The sequence below is a fragment of the Plectropomus leopardus genome, chromosome 7, assembly GCF_026936395.1.
Source record: "Plectropomus leopardus strain MGB_pleo_1.0 chromosome 7, ASM2693639v1, whole genome shotgun sequence".
Taxonomy (NCBI): domain Eukaryota; kingdom Metazoa; phylum Chordata; class Actinopteri; order Perciformes; family Serranidae; genus Plectropomus; species Plectropomus leopardus.
The window spans coordinates 8,665,001-8,685,465 of record NC_142182.1 but is presented as its reverse complement, the minus strand read 5'-3'; the positions used below and the strand labels follow the sequence as shown (position 1 = coordinate 8,685,465).

The window sequence follows — 20,465 nt, the reverse complement described above, 5'->3', positions numbered from 1 at the left end:
AAACATGACAAAAAAGACAAAATTAAGACATGAGACAACTCTGTCATTTAAACACATTTAATGTATTTTACAGTGCACAATAGAGTTGCCAGCTATACAATTATATAAAGGAGTATAGATTAAATATATAATGTTTCAGTTTCTAGACTCTTTGCACAAAAGTATCTCATCTTTGCTTTAAATTGAAACTTCTGTCTTCTGCATTCACATTTCACTTCTAAAAATAAAACATCTGCAGGACTTGAAAAACAACAGGCATCTAAAATTCTGTATTTTTTTCTTCTTTTCACAAAGACAGCTGATTCCACTGTCACACGCTCAACAATAGCTCTTTGGCTAGCTTTTATACGTTGCTTTCATACGTTTTCCTCTGCTCTCATGAAAAGCTGAAATGACACATCTTAATCTCATCCTGCAGAGCTCCAACACACTGTCAAAATGTCCCACCTTAAACAGAGACAAAGACAGGTGCTCACTGTTTCCTGCTGTAAACGGCTCCAAATGCAAACTGCGGACAGTGAGGTCTGTGGATTATCCTGAGTAACAGTAACTGGGAGGAAGTTTTTCAAATGTCATGTTGATAATTTTACATGTACAAATCAAACTCCATTCACCTGTGTGTCTCCAATGATGTCATCTAATCATGTCCAAACTGTCTGTGTTAATATGTATGTGGTTCGGATCTCAGGGAGGATATCATAATAACATTTACTTATGTGCTCATTAGTGAGTCATTTCAAACATGCATGGAACCAAACAAACACTGAGCACCTTAGTGTGTGTGTGACCAATCACCCAATTACAGGTGACTTGCGCATACACACAGAGAGCTCAGGCAAGCTGAAACACTTAATGTGGAGAAACATGAGTGATCCCATTAACCCTTTGAAACCTGAGCAGTGTGACCTGATTCATTAGAAGAAGTCAATGAATAACTTTACAGGAAATGACCCGAAACATTGGCAAGGAGTTAGTTTAAGTCAGTAAAATTACATGGAAACATGGAAAAATTAAGCTCTAAAAAAATAATTGACTGATTTAAAAATAACATATATATAATAAATACATAAATAAATCAATTCTATGACATAATTTTAAATACATAATTATAATAATTCTGGATACCATTTTCGAAAAATTTTCCTACTTCTTTTTCTTCATTTTCTTATAAATTTCTCTCTCTTTCTCTCCTTTTTAAGGTCATTTTTATGTGACCTTTGACTAATTTCTTGCAATTTGTGGGACATTCCTCGGCAGTTGCCTTTTTTTTCTTTGTTTTTTTTTAAATAAAGCAAACCAACTTGCTCTGGTTTCAAAGGTTTAAATGCATGTCATCCATAGCGCCCCAAAGCAAGTTGTTTTTTATAGTGTGCTAAAATGAACTGAAACAAATGTATGAAAGGTAAGAAAACTATTAACTAAGAGTTCTCTTTGGAAAATGGCGAGCAGTAAAACACTGGTGATTTGTAGTTGACAGGATAGCACTTCCAAAAATGCAAAATGGTCTTTTAAGCTGCCTCCCATGTATTCCTTTGTTTCCACTTTGACTTAACAGATCCCAACTTTCTGTAATTCACCTCCCATCAGAATATGTAAACAGGAACAGGTTGGATCATGTGACGTGAATATCTAGAATAATTAGACAGACCTTCCACACCTGTCGCAGGACTTGAATCTGTTACCTCCTCTTTGCTTTTGTGTTTACTGAGCCTCATCTTCACTCTCTGAATGAGCTGGCTCCTCTGGCTGGAACAGAGGATTGTGGGCCAGTTTGTGCAGGTCCTCTGGGGCAATCTCTCTCATCTTCCCGTCCATACCGAGCTGCATGGGCTGGATCAGGTTAGTCCTGCAGGGACAAGTAGTTCAAATGTAAACATGTGCGTGTGTGAGGACAGACAGTCTGCAGCACTGAGCAGTGCCACTAAATAACTCTGATTCTCTGTCTCATCTGCGCTTCTTTCTTTTCCACAATGCCCAAATGCCGTCTAAAATCACACGCTGGAGCGTCGCACATATCACAGAGCTCTACATGATCCTGAAACATCTAACTAACCATCAAACTGAAACAAGACTGCTCGTGGCGACGGTGGAAAAACACAAAATATTTGCGTCCTGCATTACGAAATGAAAAATATTGACATGTATATTTATAATTTTAGTATTTTTTTCAGTCAGCTATGTTTTGCAATTTAACACATGGCTCATCTACAAAAATAAATGCTTTGATTCTTCTGTACGGGTTATTAAACTTCCTATTATTCTATTATTTACTGCACTGAACTGAGAATTTCTTGTGGAAAAATGAGGCAGTTACATCTGCATCATAGTGACGAAAACTGAGATTTTTATTTTTTTGGGGTGGGGTGGGGGTCCTGCTTTTACTGACCGTGACAGTTTGTCAAACATGTGGACCAGCTTCATGGCCTCCAGTTCTTTCTGCTCCTCTGTCATTCCCTCCATGGGGTTGGGCTGATCCTCCTCTACAACTCCTGTTATTGGGTTTATTCTGACGAAGAAAAAAGACAGAGAGAAATATCAGAGCAACAGAAAAAAAGCAGCTGCTGTGTAAAATTACTTAAACTTTTGTGTTGAAGCATCTTGTAGGATTAGCAATTTTGGAAATTAGTCCAGACCCTCGCAGCCGGCAGCAGCAAAACCGGCTGCAACGTAACTATTCTGGGCAGGTGTACCCCATAATGGTCAGCCATGATGCACAAAAACTGAACTAATGTCAATCTGCGCAGTGCATTAATTTAAAGTCCACTTTAACATTGTTGGAAACACACCACATGAGACACTGAGTTTAGGTGACATGCTGTTGTGGTGGTACTGACTGGGCTTTGGCCTCTCTGTACTCCTCTGTCTCCGAATCCTCATCTTCAGAGTAGATCCCTGAGTCTCTGCCTCCCCTGAGCAGTCCTCTGGCAGCCAGCAGACCTGCAGCATTACCGTACCCAGTGTACTTAATGAACCTGGAAACTAAACAGAGTACAGAACGTATTACAGTTAACGCGGCAGTATCTGAACACATTAAGAGACACAAATACATCAACACAATGTCAACAAAAACCAGTTCAACAAGTCTTTGGTTGGAACTATAAACACGTAAAAATACTTGTTTCATAATAGACAAATATAATATAATATAGGCTTATATTTACAGTACAAATGTAGGTTTTTAATCAGGCTTGAGCACAAAACTGCTGCCGTGGGTCGGGCTCATTTCGGGCTTGGACAGAAACTGTGCAGGATCATGTAGGGTCTGGCCTGATTTTTTGGGCCCGATCAGAGCTCTATGACCATAGTGGAGGGTCGTATAACATATGGACCGGTAAATCAAGAGCTTTGCCTTCTGGCTCAGCTCCATCTTCACCACGACAGTCCGATGACGTGCCTCCATCATTGGGGACGCCTTACCAAACCGCCTGTTCTGTGAATGATACCCTGAAATACTGTAAGTCCTTCACTTGGGGCAGCAACTTTCTCCCACCCAGAGGGGACAATCCCTGTTTTTCCAGCAGAGAACAATGGCCTCAGACCATGTTTTCACTGGTGTATATTCACCTTAAAACAAGAATCCTTGTCTTTCACTTAGAATAAGTCATTTGTATCTACATAGGGAGTGTGTGCTCTTCCACAGGGTTTGCTATGTTGTTCTACAGGAGCAGCAAACACCTGCTTTAGATGAAGCAGTTCATGTTGTTGCATTGTCCACAGTAGTTTTCCTGCATGCTTGACACATGAGAGTTGGTAGTAATCTGCAACCTCACTGTTACATGCCACTAAATCCTGCACACAAGACCTTTAACACCTGCTCATCGTTATGAAGAGCCCCTGTTCATTGTACGTTCTGGTTGCTGGTGAATAATTTGAATCTCACTGGATTTAGGTTTAAGTCACATTACAAGTTCTTTTCACCAAGTGGGATGAGACAAAAACATGCCATCAGTGATTTAAACAAATAAACAAACACATTTCCCTCACCACTTTCTTTGCAGAGAACAAAGAGGAATTCGGCGGCGCAGTCCTTGACGTCAGTGTCAATGTGTGTCATAAGACGGACCAGTTTGTTTCTCAGAGCATCGCCCACCTCTGGCCTGTTCTTCACGTCACGAAGTGGAGGCAGCACCTAAACACACACACACATACACACACACACACACACACACACGGTTCCCAGAGCCGTCAAAACAACAACATCTCATCATCATGGATTCTGTTTTCCTAAGCCCTGTACTGACCTTTGACCTGAGGAACTTCCTGGTCTCTCGGTGGATTCGGGAGCTCTCAGTCAGCAAATTCAGAGATGGCAGAAGCGTCTCCTTCAGCTTATGTCCCTGGAGACACGATAAATAACAACCAGTCAGTTGGACTGCAAGAGCAAAGTCACTTTCAGCATGTAAAATATGGAGAAACGTATTAAGCAACTTGGTGGTTATATAATTCAGCACAACTTTATTTAGAAATATGCACCATGTGAAGACAATCTTAATTCAATAATCCAAACAACTGTAGCATTCCCACTGAATGCAGCGAATCTGAAACTTTTGGTTTTCTGGGGCTCTGAGGCAGTTTCCTGCTTCATAATTTGTTTTATGTGTGTTAGTGGAGTCATTTCAAGTAAACTTTACTGCACCGGTTACTGTTGTTTTTATCTTTCATGGCCAACAGCAAGACAGAAAGAATCGCTGCTTCATCTGTAACAGACTGTGTTAAACGAGCAGATGGTATCATTTCATATCGCTCGCAGGCCCCTGAACTGAATCAAAATCATATTGTGGCAGACTCTGTGATGTCGGCAAATATCATTTCGTTATGCAAAGAATCCCTATAATTACGTATTGCGCTGAAGCTGGTGAAGTACACCCCTAACTGAGGCAATGAACACACATACACACACACAGTCTCGTCTCACCCGGTCCAGTCTTTTCTCCATGTATTCCACTAGCATGTTGACAGCGTCCATGTTGACCCCCATGTACTCAATGGAGCCTTGTTGCACTTTAGGCTTTAACAACACATCCAAACAGGGCAGGGGGAGGTTGCCTAGCAAGTTAACAGTGTGGCTGAGAAAAACAGAGCGAGGGAGTGTAAGAGCAATGACTGTATGAATCAGTGAACAGAAAAACAGGTGTAAAATTTAAAGTGTGTGTTTTCCTACCTGTGGAACTCCTCAGTGCGCTCCTCTCCATCTGCCTGGCTCATGAGACAGTGTCTCAGTATGGCTCCCAAATGTCTGTACTCTGCTGTCTCTTCCTTCACACACAGATGGTGCAGACATATTGGTCACAAAGAGAACCTTCATCAATGTGTCTTTTCTGTAGATTCGTTATGTTTGCTTGTGTGTAACAAGCTGAGGAAACTGCGGTTCTGTTTGTTTCTGATATTGAAAACAAGGAAACGTTTCTTGCATTGCAGAACAGGGGTGTTTTGTAGAAAGGCTGCTGCTGCTGCTGCACAGCAGTTTAAAGGCAAACCTTAATACCTATAAAATCTAAACAAAAACAAAACATTCCCCAGCGTGCATCACTTATTTTCCCTGTAAATTAGAAAATGTTTTGGGAGGCCACCAGGAACCTGGCTCTGTTATATTCAGTTTTGGGCCAAAACCCGATTAAAAACTTGAATTTGTATTGTAAAAATAGGCCTATATTATATTACATTTTATTTATCATAAATAAATATTTTTAAAATTAAAACCTGTTTTACAAGCTAACGGCTGGCTTGTTTCCTCGCACCACTTCTCCTTCTTCTCTTTCTTCTGTTAGTCCATCATATCGCACCTGACAGGTTATATGGTGCTCAATGTCTATTCATTTATTGGGATGTATGCTAATTGCTGACTAGTGTGAGCGTGCTGTCGGTATCCAACTGATTGGCATTAATGAAAATAAATACGTGCCTACGATCAAATCCAAGTTTCCTGCAGCATTCATGAATCTGGTGTAGGTTATTACCACCAATGTGTTTTATGTGCAAATCTACTCACAGATTTATCAACATTTCATGAAAGAGACTTGATGACTTTTGACAACAACAAAACAAATCATGCATCATGTTCTGCATTACCTCGTCGACTTTGCGTTTGGCTGTGTCGAATGTGATGTTGAAGAGTATTTTCAGTATTTCCATGGCTAATTCTGTCTGCTGCCGGCTCAGAGGGGGCAGCTGTTCAGGTGGGACGTCCTCTAACCCTGCCCTGGCCGTCTCCAGTGTGTCCGGCCAACACAGACCGAGCGTGGCATCCAACTGGTTGCCTAAAATATAAACACAACAGGAAGTAATCAGCTTTTTTCTACCATGTGTACAGAATCATTCGGTTTTTGTAAACCCTCGTCTCATCGGTTATTTTTCATACGTCTTGTCATAGATTTATTTTTTTGAGTTGTCGGACTTTCCTGTTGTTACAGACATTGGTGACCTGGAGGGTGAATTGCTCCTATCACTGGTTACCCTGGAGACTAGTAACCTAGGAAGCTGATATCGGTTTTCACAGGTCAGTAGTTTCGCTGGTTAAACAGGACATCAGTTACCTAGGAGATTGATGCCATGAAGCTCCTGAGCCAGCTGCGCCCTGACGTCCACTCTCAGGGCTGTCAGCAGGAAGGTGAGCCGCAGGTCAAAGAAACGCACCTAAACAGAGCAGACACATGGAGACGTACTCACTCTCTGTGCTTTATCCACTTCAGAGTATGGCAAGATGTACTGTAGTACTTATCTGGTAAGAATGTGTTGAGTACCAAACACTGTGAAGTACCAAAAGCAGGCACTGAGTGCTTGGTTTATGGTTATTCTTTGATTAGATATTTCTTGTCTTACAGTAAGTTATATGTTTGTTGACTGTATGTTTTAGTCCTGTTAAAACAGCATTACAAAGATAGTTCACCCAAAAATGAAAATTCAGTCATTAAGTTTTATAATCCACAAGACAGTGCCAGAGGTTCACTCATCTCCCAAACAACTGAAGCAAATGGTGACCAGGATTCAAATGTTAAAAAATACACAAAAAAACCCCACAAAATGTCTCCATACTGCTTGTCCAAAGTAGTCCAAGTGTCTTGAAGCCCTGACATGCCAAGTTGTTTCAAAAAACGTCACAGGCGTCATGTTTTTAGCCTTAATATAGCCTGTAGCGTCTAGTGTGAAGCCACAAATTTTCATTTTTGGGTGAACTATCACTTTACATATGAATGTACGATTGAATGTGTGATTATGGCCTTCCACAGTAAAGTATCTAAAAATGTATTTTCTGATATTTGCTCAAAGTTATCGTATTGGAGCCTATGTTGAAAAGTGTAACCCAATCTCCTAAAAATTATGTTCATATTTAAAGGAATATTTTCCCAACCAAATGACCATTTGTCCATCAATTACTCACTCGTGTCACCTCAGTTCATTCCTGATTCCAAGTGGGCGTTTGTTCCAAATTTGTTCAAGGCCATCTTTAGATATCGTGTTCACAAGAATGAGACGGATGCAAAGTCGCCATGACTTTGACCTTTGACCACCAAACTCTACTAAGCTCATTGTTGACTACAAGTGGATGTTTGTGCCAAATTTGAATAAATTTCCTCAAGGGTGCTCTTGAAATATCGCGTTCAGAGGAATAAGACAGACAAGGTCACAGTGACCTTTGCCCACCAAAATCTGATCAGTTCATTCTTGAGCCCAAGTTAATGTTGAAGATAACAGGTTTACAAGAATGTAAGATGAAAGAAAATTAAACAAAGCTTTCTTCACAAATCCAATGTATCACAGAGCGAGTAACTGGTACACAAATGACCATTTTATGGATGAGGTTTTCCTTTAACTAATTTCTAATAGCAAATATATAAGTGCTGCCAATATGGTTCTGTTTAGGCAAATCAGACGCTGAAAAGTTGACTTGAATCACAAGATAGGGCGCTTATTCACAAGTACCCAAACTACAGTGCAATCTACCCCTCACCTTTGTCAGATTGACTCCCATAACACACATTTGACAGTCGCATTAAAATATGTAAGTGACGTCCATACCTCATGGTTCCAGGTGGGATCATGACACTGCTTCAGCCTCTCTGCCACACCCTTTATCAGCTGTAGGTCTGCCGCTACCACCTGCCATCCATCCATCCATCCATCCATCCATCCATCCATTTTTATAAATGAGTGTCAACCAAATTACATTTTATAATCTGTGTATTACATGTGTATGATGAGACACACGTCAGACTGACCTGTCCCGTCTCGTTGTGTAACAGGATGTTACAGATGGACTTGAGAGCCTCAATAATCACCTCCTGGTCAGAGTTTTCTGAAGGAGGGGAGGCTTCCTTCACCACTTTGCTGGATTCTTCTGCTGCCTCCTCGCCCTCTCCTCCCTCACCCTCCACTGGGGGAGAAAAGTCAGGACGAAATATAAATAACCTCTATTTATTTCATATCTGAACCCACAAAAATTGTCAGCAGAATGTGATATGGACGAATTTAAGCCCTGTGCACAATTAATGTTTTCATACAGTGTTTGCATAGTGAGATTCCTTAGAATCAGCATCTTCCACCTACACCTAACATCAAACCCATGTTAACAGCCAAACACAAAACTTCCAGTACACGCCTAATCTTTTCTCGGTTAGACTACTGTAACTCCCTCTTCACATGCATCACTCAGTCGTCATTAGCTCAACTTCAACTGGTCCAAAATTCAGCAGCTAGGTTATAAACAAATACTGGTCATCAGTCACATATCACCCCAGTTCATATCAGCCTCCCATCACTGGCTTCCAATAAAACACAGAATCAGTTTCAAAATGCTATTAATCACTTTTATTTATTTTCTCTTTAGTTCAATTAGTTGTGATGGAATTATGTTTAATGGTGTTGACTTGTACATGGCATACCACTGTTTTTATTTGGGGTTTTATCCTGAATATATAGGTTTTGTTATAATTTACTTATTTATCTGATTTTTATTTTGATTTATTCAATGTCAATATATGAACGGATTCCAACATGCATAATGTTTATAGGACTGCATAACTGAATGGATGAGCAATGTAAATCTGATTTCTGTTACGCACTTTCATGCAAATTGTTACCTCCAACCAGCTTTGCCTCACCTTGACTTCAGTGCTTGTCTTGTGCACCAATTTTGCATCAAGTATGTGTTTGTGATTAAATGTGCGTCGGTATGCATGTTTGTTTGTAGGTTTTTATGTAAATATGGATGCTCCTGGGTTTTGACGTGCACTTTAATGTTTATGTGAAGCACTTTGTAACTATGCATTAAGTGCTATACATATATAGTTGTGGTGCTATGCAGGATTTTGTCTCTTTTTTTCATTTTTTTTTTTTGGCTGTGTTTTCTGCAGTGTTTCTGTGCCTTCAGAGGCTGGGCGTGGCTTCCTGCAGCTGGAGCTCTGCATGCACACCTGCTGCTCATTCTGCTCATCAACTGCAGCTTAAAGCCCCTGAACTCACACTTGCATGCTGCCAGATTGTTCTGCTCCTCACAGTGGTAGTATCAGCTTTTCTTTTCTGTAGTTTTCAGTGAAATAACTGCCAGTGTCTTCCTCCACGTTTTTTTGTTTTGTTACTCCAGCCTCTCTTGCCAGAATTATCGATACACGGTTGTATGCCTATGCACACCCGTCAACTTCCAGTTTACATCCATGTCTGTGTAAACGTGCACTCTCTCACACATCCTCCCCGGCAGCACAGAAGATTTATGCAATCAGCACAGTTTCAAGATGGACACCTGAGATTAGCGTCACCAGTTCAGTATCTGACCACCTCCCCCTCTGTTCCTGAGTTATGCACCATTGACCTTGGCAAAGACTGTACCGTAATAAGTTGCTGTGAGCTGTAACTTCACCACTAGACCACAGTTTCACAGGAGAAGCAACAAAACAGGAGCACAAGAGCAGGAGCCTTTGAATGTAAAGCAGAGGAGACACCTGTGACAGCTGTCTGGAGTTACCTTGGCCCTCCTCTGGCTGGTTGTGATTGGCTGTGGCAGCATTGCACACGGCAATGCCGGCGTAGCGGGCGAGCGTGGCCATGGAAGAGCGGCTGATGAAGGGATCCAGGCAGTGTTTGTCTCTGGTCAAGATTCTAACTGTTTCTAGACAGGCCAGCTGACAGGACGGCTGCAGCTCTCTGTTCAGGTAACCAAGCACCAACTCCCCCAGAAGCTGCGTCACACAGCAAACACATTAGGTTAGACCGAAAATGATCAGTTTTGACCGCTTGAAACCTGAGCAAATTGGCTTAATGTCTTTCACAAAACGTGAAAGAAAGGCAATGAGCAACTACACAAGAACTAGTAAGTAAAAATGTAAAAGAGTATCATCGGAAAATCACCACACAATTGAAAAAAGAAAAATTGTTAAAAAATCAAATACAGAACTTTGTGAATCCTTCTGTTTTTGTTAAAGCAGCATTAACCCTGAATGTCAAGGGACAATCGAAAACCTTTTCAAAGTCACTTATGCCTTGTGGCTGATGCAGAGACCAGATGCAGGCAGCTAAGCCTGGCCCTGATAAATACCTCTGCTAAGCTGTCTTGCATAATATCTTCCTACAGTCTGTGTGCAGGTGTATGCTCAATGTGTGCACATGTCTGTTGGATCATGAAGACACGCCAACACATAAGCTGCACCTGAACTTTACCCTTAACTAACTTACCTTTCCTTTTTTTTTGCCTCTAGAGTCAGCCACCATTTTATACTATGCAGTCTACAGAACTTTCTGGAGAACTTTCTTGAGATGGAGGCACGTGATTATACTTAGACTTAGACTTAGACGACTTTATTGATCCCCGGAGGGAAATTTAGTTGTAACAGCAGCTTGGCACGTAAGACATACAGACATACATAGAAAAATAAGAAGAATAGAAAAATAAGAAGAATGATCCACACCTATTAATTTCTCTCTCTCATTATCCTTCTGTACCTATTTGTCTCTTAACAGCAACTATCAGGGGAGTTAGATGAGTTTGTTCCCATCTCCCTGATGTCTGACTCATCTTTCTCCTCCTTCCGTACGGCTCAACTGAGGTGCTGGTTACAGTGTTGAAAAGATTAGACTGATACAGAGGCCGTGATGTGCCATGGAAAGAAAAAATAAATAAACTGAGGCCACATTTACTAAATCGAGCACACAAGATGCTATTGCATGGCCCCGAAATAAATTTTGTTCCCTCATTTCGATGAATTAATCTCCTCGTTTTGGTAAATTTATGTCACGTAAAGTAAGTAACGTAAAGTAAACTAAACTGAACTTAGCTTTAAATACGCAGCTTTTGATTCAGCAGTTAAGGGGAGAGTTGAGGGGATGTAATTTGCAGTGCTTAATGACCGATGCTCTGCTTTTTGCACCTCCTATTGTGGTGAAAGAATATTAGATGTTTTGAGTAAAGCCTCATCATTGTCTGAAACCCACTTTCACATGTGTGACACCTTTAATCTATTTGTGAAAATGCAAAAAAGGGAGATTTTACTGCATTTTTCACATGTAGACCACATTGAACCTGGTCTACATCAAAAGCCATTACACTTACATGAGTCAAATCTGATCTGATTATCCCAAAGAGATAGTTGAGAGAGATGTTGAGGCTTTAATTAAAATGTCTAACATGCTCTCACCATTGTAGGAGGTGCAAAAAGCAGAGAATCGGACGTTAAGTGTTGCAAACTATGCTCCCCTTAACTCTTCTCTTAAATACTGAATTGGAAGCTAACCTCAGCGTTGTTTACTTGAAGAAGTTGCGCTGCATGGGCGTCAATGAGAAAGGCTGCTCTGCTCTGCTGGCTCTCTGTAATGCTATATAACGTTACACTTCTCCTGTGCACGAATCAGCCAAAACGATGGAGTGAATTAAGCAACATGAGGGAACAAAATGTATCTTGTGCGCTCCATTTAGTAAAATGTGGCCTTGACTTATTTATTTTCTCTCCATGACACCTACTGAGCTCTGTAGACTGAACTCACTTCCATGTGTATTTAATATTTTGACACAGTATTCATATCTTTCTCTACCACTCAGCCTTTAAGATGAACTACACTGAACCTTTATCGTAACTGACTCAATCAGTAGGAACCTTTTGAACTTCCCTCACTGATGACTGAGGGCCAAATCTGGCCCGCAGTAGGGTGCCAGCTGGCCTGCTGACCATGTTTTTATTCACACTTGGATTTTTTTGTACTTTTAATGTAAATAAGGTGCATAAAAAGCACCAAAATAGAGCCAGTTCATTAATAATAAAAAATCAGTAATAAGTTAGTCGTAATTTAGTTGAGTTTACTTGAGTATCCTGTCTGTAGAGCATCAGCAAGGATCTGCAAGTTTACAAATGCCACATAAGATATTCATCTTTCAACATACAGAAGCTTCTGAACTACTGACAAAAAAAAAGTCATGAGTTGGCGATAAAAAATAATACAACGCTCATTGCTTATTCATACCTTCCGTAAATTCCCTTCCTAATGCACCGGTCATGCACATACAGGGAGAGACAGATGATACAGAGGAGGTGAGACAGTGTTAGAAAGGCTTCAGTGATTTCATGAGTTCTTTTACTGGTGAAAAATAGATGCACTGCAGAGGAGACTTGCTAGTTTAGAGATCAAAACGAGGAAAAACCTAAAGTTTACCAAAGTACCAAAGTATGGCTGGACAATATGGCTAATAATTTCTTGATATTTTTAGGTTATACTCTCTCTCTCTCTCTCTCTCTCTCACTATATATATATAGTTTGTTTTTGTATAATAATAATAATAATAATAATAATAATAATAATAATAATAATAATAATAATAATAATAATAATAATTATTATTATTATTATTATTATTATTATTATTATTGTTACACACACACACACACATATATATCTATATATATATATATATATATTTGCATGTGATCATTCCTGTAACTAATCTGAATTTTGAGGGAAGACAGCTCGCAATTCAGAAAACTTCACTTTTGAAGTTCCACATAAAAATGTCCTGATACTGTAACTGAGTTTGACATATTATTCACACAATTGTATTGTGTTTGTTTGGTTTTTTGTCTGAAACAGTTTTATGGTCGTAGATATTTCTGAATTATCATTCATTTTAGTGATTGTTTATTATTTCTTCTTTTATTTCATTTATCATTTCCGGAATAATGGACTGACTTATTGAAGAAATGTGAAAGCGGTGCATTGCCCAGCCATACTTTGAAGAGAGATGTATTTTAACTAAATAGGGAGGCGGTGTTTTCATTGGCTAAATGTCAAAGATTTTGACTCTGTGCTTAGATGGGATGATACCTCTCTGTCCCGCTCGTCCTCCGTGCTGAATGTAAAGCAATGGTTCATCTGAAAGAAGGAAAAGCAGAAGGAACAAATAAATATGTGATGTGAAGAAGAGGAGTCAGAACAGAAGTGGCATAAGGAAGAAGACCGTAAGGAAGGGGAAGAGAAGGGAAGGCAGGAGAACACAGAGAGAACATCAGTGAAGCTGAAGGTGTGACGCCAAAAACGTTAAAAAGTGGCCAGAGAGTTGGTATGTTTGTCACAACCAGAGAAGCCGGAGAAGTGACAGCATTTATCAGGAAGCAGCGTGATGTTATTGTAGCGCCTTTAACAGAGGAGGTCAGGGCTGATGCTTAGCTGTACAGAATGTCTGATTTGACATTCAGACAGACTTCACATCCAATCTCAGTACAACGATAGTGTCCATGTTTCCACCATGTTTTCCAAACGGCACTTTTTTTTGGTCACTTTGGGGCACAGAACAAGATGAAAACAGAGCATGCACATTTTATTACCTTATAAAGTGTTATGTGACAGTTTTAAATTTGCAGCAGACACAGAGCAGCGTTAGCATTCACTTAGAGTTGTGTTTGGGTCCACCTGATAAATGTAAGACTGATATTCACTTTTTTTATACCTCTGCGCCAGCAATAACTGAGGCTAGAGGCATTATTTTTCGGATTATCTGTATGTACCTCTGTCCAGCCCATTCTTGTGAATGCAATATCTCAAGAACATCTTAAGAGAATTTCTTCAAATTTGGCACAAACATTCGAGCGGACTCAAGGATGAGCTGATCAGAGTTTGGTGGTAAAAGGTCAAGGTCACAATGACCTTGCATTTATCTCATTCTTGTGAAAGTTATATCTCTAAAACAGCTTGAGGGAATTTTCTTGAAATTTGGCACAAACTTTTGAGTGGACTCAAGAATGAGCTGATTAATTTTTGGTGGACAAAGGTCAAGGTCATGGTGACCTTGCATTTGTCTTATTCTTGTGAAAGTGCTATCTCAAGAGCACCAAGATGAAATTTCTTCAGATTTGACACAAACATTCACTTCAAGTGAAGCTAATTTGAATTTGGTGGTCAAAGATCAAGGTCACTGTCACCTTACATTCATCTCATTTTTGTGAACACAATATCTAAAGATAGCCTTACGGGAGCTTTCTTAAATTTGGCATGAATGCCCACTTGGACTCAAGAATGACCTCATTAAATTTGGTGGTTGAAGGTCAAGGTCAAAGGTCACAGTGACCTCATAAAACATGTTTTTGGCCATAACTCAAGAGCCTTCAGTATCCATCTCAGAACTATTAGGGCCATTCTCATTTAAACATGGCCTAAACCTCCTGTGTGATGGCAAAAGCTGATATTCTTCAAATACTGTGTAACAGGGATGAGACGTAATATTACCAAACAGAGACGACGTTATTTTAATATAAAGTTTGGAAACTTGGCTCAAACGCTTCACCCACAGTTTTTAAGCAAATATGCAGCAGTCTAAAGTAGAGCGATAAGTGTACCATGCACTGCTTCCACACCGAAACAAATACTAAAAATAAATGAATACTGAAATAAAATGTAATAGACAACAGGCTGAATAAACCAGAGCAGGCTAGCAGCAGAGGACATCTGAGCACCCTGAGGACGGTATATAACTGAGACCTTACACTGCAGAGTCTCCTGCAACACTAAGCCTCTCATCTCTTAAGTGGTTTAGTAGAGTAGGATTTGACCGGGCCACAGGAGACTGTATTTGTGTATCAGAGAATCTAATCCAATTGCCTTCAAGATCAACTCCCACACAGCTAAAGATGGAGAGAAGCATGCAGCAGAGCTCACCTGGCAGACTGCATGTTGTTAGGCTCATGTGGCATTTAGACAAATGAAGATTATTTGGCTATTTTTGTGAACCCAGCGGTGCAGATCACAGTCAGGTGTGCCCTGCCCAGTGCGTGGAGGCGAGCCAAACACACCTCTGGTAATACAATCAGTTAATCAATCAATTAATCATTTATTTGTCATTTATGTGATCCCTTCACCTCCATCAGCTTGTGCACTGTAATTTACTCCTATTTTGCCTCTTTTCAATAAATCTCTTTCCATTCTTATGACGGCGACACACAACTCTGTGTCAATAAAACCAGTTTCCCCCAACAGACTGACTTCTTTTTAAAAATGTGTAGGGAACATCGAATTAAAGAAAAATCTGAGATAACATTATTTGAGCCATTAGACAATTAAGTACTCAATAATACATTTCCTAACTTAGCGCCATCTGTTCCATCAGTTTCTACAAATCTGGGAGCTATCAACAAAGCGCGTCACCCCTACAAAATCCTGTAGCGAGACCATCAAACAAAGGAGAACACATAACCCCATTTTAGCAGCCCTGCATTGGCTTCCTCTTAACTCCAGGATTGATTTAAGAGGTTTTATTTATTACTTTTAAAGCAAAACATGGTCTAGCACCGGCATACATCTGTGAACTTGTATGCCCCTATATGTACCTGCACGCAGTCTAAAATTATTCACCAAAAGTCCACAAACAGTCCGTCAATCGAGACCTAAAGGAGACTGTGCTTTTGTTGTCAGGACCCCAAAATTTTGGAACAGTTTCCCTGTTGAAATCCATCTTGCTGCCTCAGTAACTTCTTTTAAATCACTACTAAAAACTTCAAACTGAAAGCTGTCCGTATTGAGCACCTGGGGGACATTACTTTCACTGTCAAGTAAGCTGATTGGTGAGCCCCAGTTGAACCCAGCATCCCTGTACACCAGACAGTTACAGCCGATAGCTAATGCTATTTTAAACGATGACCTGCACCCTTTGCACATTCATTTTCAGCTTCTTCCTTCGGAAAAGATTTTTTTTAAAAATAGTTTTAAGATTGTTTCAATTTAAGGTTTGGTTTTTTAGTTTTGTGTTTTTATTGGTATTTATTACATACTTAACATTTTGATTAGCAATGGGGCTTGTTAATTGTTTTATCTTCTGTCTTCGAGTTATGTTTTATCCTGTATGTTGTCTGTGGTGTCTGAAAACTGTGTTAATGGATGCTTGCACTTTATACTGCCAACAAAATCGACCTATGGGTGCAAAAAAAGTAACCTGAACTTGAACTTCAATGGGAGAACTGGTATAAATGTAACACCACAACTGTTACGATGCTTTTTTCTCAAACTAAAGTGTGACTATGGAAATGGAAATACACACGTATCAACTAATTATTCTGTAATTCACATCTAGATGTGAACTGTCCTCATTAAACTCCACCAGAGATACCAAAGAAAAATGTTCAGACTTTACGTCTCACAAGAATATATAATAATACAGGAGGCCTCAGGTGGGCACAACCATATTTTGACTGAAATAGTTTTGAGAATGCATCGAGACATATGCTTATAATGGCTGTGTTTGCAGATTTGTACGTCACAGAAGACTGGACTGTTGGCCTCGGCAGAGGTCTGCACATCCCAGTGACCTTATAGTTGTTGTCTGAGATATACACAGCAGCTCAAATATACTGCCAAGGTCAGATCATGACTATTTTTTTGGTTGATTCGCATCAGTGGATGGACATATTTAAGATCTGACGGTCCTCATGTTGTCTGTGTGTAATAGTGCAGGATTCTGTCTAGTTTTTTGTTCTGTTTTGTTTTTGTGGTGTTTAATTTCTGAGTGACATTTGCAGCATAAAGCTTAATTCAGTCACATTTGACAGTTTTACATGTAAAAATATCTGTGAACAAAATTGTTGCAACTTTAATCTTCATATTGCAATGGAAATGTGATCCTGGTAATGATCCACAAGAAGGAGTTTTAAGACAATAATTTTACCTGAACATGTTGCTCATCACAGCCACACATCTCCATTTATTGTAATTAAAAACAAGAAGCTCCGGGCGACACTTTAAGACTCGTTAAAAAGAGCAGGTCGTCAGGGCCATTGCTTCGGTTACCAGATGTGACACCAGGGGAGGAATAATGCTGTTGCTGATGGACAAAGTACACAATTCTCTTACTTGAGTCAAAGTAAAGGTACTTCTGGTCAAATATTACTCCAATACATGTAAAGGTTGCTAAGTGAAATTATTACTTGAGTTAAAGTACTGGAGTTCCCAAAGTGCTTTTCAAGGAACTGTTGTATATTGTCACAATACATTTACAGAGCCTAAGGACTCACTGAATGCACTGACTTATTTGTAGAAGGAAAAGGTTGTTGAATATGCTGCAGTCTTTCACTGCAGTCCCGTTTTGTCTTTCTGTTTAAACTAACTGCTAGTTAAACGTAGCTAGTGTAAGACTCCATGCAGGGCAGACTCAGTGTTTTGACATCCATATTAAGTGGCATTAAAATGCTTTCTTCCCATCGAGTGTTTTGAGCCTCTCCACACAGTCCTTTCACTGAGCAGACATTTCACTTTAAGAAAGTGTTGTGTTTGTACCTGTTTTAGCACATGATCCTGTTGACCAAACTGTGGAATGTAAACACAGGACAAGGTTTGGTTGTCCCAGTCTTTATGGGGAAAGTTGTCTCAGTGGAAACAGTCCCATTATTACAATACATACTTTTATTTTAAGCTACGTAGTGTTAGAGAGTGTAGTTATACTCAAGTTTCTCCCTTCCAAATTAATGATAGCAAATAAGCAGCAGTTTGACTTTAACCCTTTGAAAACTGTACAAACTGGCTTGATTTCTTTTAAAAACATGGGAAGAATGCAATGAGCAAAGGAAGAAATGCAAAAGAAAAGGAATAAACCCAAAAATTTGCAAGAGAATTTCTGCAAGAAAAATGGTACAAAAAATAAATGAATTAATGACTATAATAAACAAACAAGAAAATAAATAAAAATATAAATAAATAAATGACCTGAAAAAAAAATTTGTAACTTTTTTTATATGTAATTATGATAATTATAAATATAGTTCTTCTCTAGCTTTTTCATTTTTTCCCATGACAAAAATAAATAAATTAAAATTTCTAAATCTACTCATTTCTTGCAATTCTTGCAAAACATTTATTACCAAGTTGCTCATTCACTTTTTCCCCAAGTTTTTTTTTTAAATCACATAAGTTTGCTAAGGGTTCAAAGGTTTAAAACTTGTCAAAGGTGTTTGAAGGCAACACAAAAAAGTGATGTTGCTCCAGGTTTTAAAGGGTTAAATACTGAAATTACAATCAAGTCCAATACACACACACACACACACACACATAAGTAAGAAAAACAATAGTTTATCCGAACAAGAAAAGAGAGGTACATGCATCTCAACATTTACTGTAACTCTGATGACTACTATCGTTAGATGAGTATTATAGAGATAAGTATTTATTTTTTTATTTACATTTTAAAGCTACAAAAAATCTATATATGAACAATAGATCAACTGATCGTGTGTAATATGAAAGATGTTGCTCACAGGGATGAATCCACAAAAAATAATCAGAAACTGTGTCATTTCCCTAAATGCTGAGCAGCTTTTTAGCCTCTTTTAGCTCATTGTTTTGATTTTTCATCTAACACATGCAGTGTTTTGGTTCTGCTCTCCTCAACTTTGTCTCCAGCAGCAGCAGCAGGCCGCTGAAGTGAAAAAGCTCTGATCAACCCGTCTTACAGTACCTGCTCAACAGCAAACAATACACGGACACACACTTTTAGAGACTAGCTGGGGAGCACAGTGGAGCATTTAGCAGCCAAAGAGAGCTTTTTTATTCTTAAGACAGAAAAACAAATCCAGAGCCAGAGTGAATATTTGGTCTGGGTATTACTGGATAATCCATAAATCATTTGTAGTTTTGAAACAAACCAAAATACTGTGGTTTACTTTTGTTTTGTTTCAAACCACAAATGAAAAACTTAGAAACACCAGTTTTTCCTTATTTCCTCGTTGCCATTTAAGGGCAAACATTCAAGTAGTAGTACTAATTTATTCATCCTAAATATCTTCTATTGTTTGCTTGTTTTTTGTGGGGTGTTGGAAACAAAACTAAAGTATACTGATTTGTTTTTAAAATCACAAATGAATTGCAGATTATCCGATCATACCTTGACCATACTGAGCTCCACTAGGTGGACATGAACGTAATTTCCAAAGAATGCTAATGCTGCTTTGTGTCTGCTACAAGCGTAAAACTGTGTGCTATATTTTGGTAACATTATAGGGGAAAATATGTCAGTGTTGTTTTTACAGCTTGTTCTGCTGCCCCCAAGTGGCCTAATAATGATGCCGCTTTAAACTGGTTTCTTGTATAATAAAAAACATGGTTTCAGTATTTCGGTTTGAAATAATCAGTATTCTTATGTAAATAATCTGGTGAAAATCTATGGGCAAATTGAGTCAAATATGACTGTGTAGGCCTGTATTTGTTGACCCTTTGAAACCAAATTTGCACGATTTCTTCCAAAAACATGGGAAGAATGCAATGAGCAACAAAAGAAAAAATTACCAAAAAAACCCCAATAAATTAGTAAAAAGTACAAGAAAATTACCTAATAATTTGTAAAATAAATACATACATATACACATACAAAAAATAGCAAAAAAGGGAAATGACATGTAAAAGTGCTTAAAATATAATTATTCTGTGCCCTAACATGTTTTTATTTTGTAATGATAATAATTAGCCACAGCTTTTTTCTTTTTTCCCCAGACATTTCCCTTATCTTTTCAAAAATAATTTTCTAAATATACAAATTTGTGGACATTTGTGTTGTTTTTTACTACAACAAAAGTGATGTCACTTCAGGTTTCAAAGGGTTAATAGTTAGGCCAAACAAATGCTTTTTTTAATCAAATGTGATGCAATTAAGATCTTAAGCTTTCTCTTGTTTATGAAAATCATATGAACTGGAGACAGTGTGCCAGCTGCCCCGATGTCCACTAAACATGATAAAGCAATTATCACCATCCATACTGACAGATGTTGACCTAAAGCTATTCATGCTGGACATGCAACATTTGCAGAGCATGTATGATAAACTTGATATTTGAAGCAGAGGCTGTATGTTGCAGGCTGATAACGTTACCTCCTTGTTGTAGCTCTGTAGAGCCGTCAGAGCTGTGTCCTGCTCTCCAGTCTCCATTTGCTCTATGATGACATTTATATCCATTTTCATCGCCATCGCAGCAGCTTCCTCCTCAATTCACCGTCAGAGTATGGCTGTATGTGTCTGCGTG

The 20,465-nt window shown here is 39.0% G+C and overlaps 1 protein-coding gene across 2 annotated transcripts in view; it reads right to left on the bottom strand.

The window, feature by feature from the left end:
• Window positions 1-41: 41 nt before the first annotated feature.
• Window positions 42-20,465, bottom strand: part of ric8a (RIC8 guanine nucleotide exchange factor A) — a 20,573-nt gene continuing 149 nt past the window's right edge. Inside the window, exons 1-15 of one of the 2 annotated variants that reach the window (XM_088079798.1) lie at window positions 20,315-20,465; window positions 13,300-13,347; window positions 12,445-12,462; window positions 9,959-10,172; window positions 8,217-8,371; window positions 8,017-8,097; window positions 6,534-6,633; window positions 6,070-6,257; window positions 5,162-5,256; window positions 4,916-5,066; window positions 4,242-4,337; window positions 3,985-4,129; window positions 2,835-2,979; window positions 2,387-2,506; window positions 42-1,846 (exon numbers count right to left, since the gene is read on the bottom strand). The exon at window positions 20,315-20,465 is cut by the window's right edge and continues 149 nt beyond it. In XM_088079798.1, the coding sequence (XP_087935924.1) occupies window positions 1,702-1,846; window positions 2,387-2,506; window positions 2,835-2,979; window positions 3,985-4,129; window positions 4,242-4,337; window positions 4,916-5,066; window positions 5,162-5,256; window positions 6,070-6,257; window positions 6,534-6,633; window positions 8,017-8,097; window positions 8,217-8,371; window positions 9,959-10,172; window positions 12,445-12,462; window positions 13,300-13,347; window positions 20,315-20,410 (1,797 nt within the window). In that variant the 5' untranslated portion in view covers window positions 20,411-20,465 and the 3' untranslated portion in view covers window positions 42-1,701. The remainder of the gene's footprint in view (window positions 1,847-2,386; window positions 2,507-2,834; window positions 2,980-3,984; window positions 4,130-4,241; window positions 4,338-4,915; window positions 5,067-5,161; window positions 5,257-6,069; window positions 6,258-6,533; window positions 6,634-8,016; window positions 8,098-8,216; window positions 8,372-9,958; window positions 10,173-12,444; window positions 12,463-13,299; window positions 13,348-20,314) is intronic. The other variant, XM_042496556.2, reaches the window with a different exon arrangement.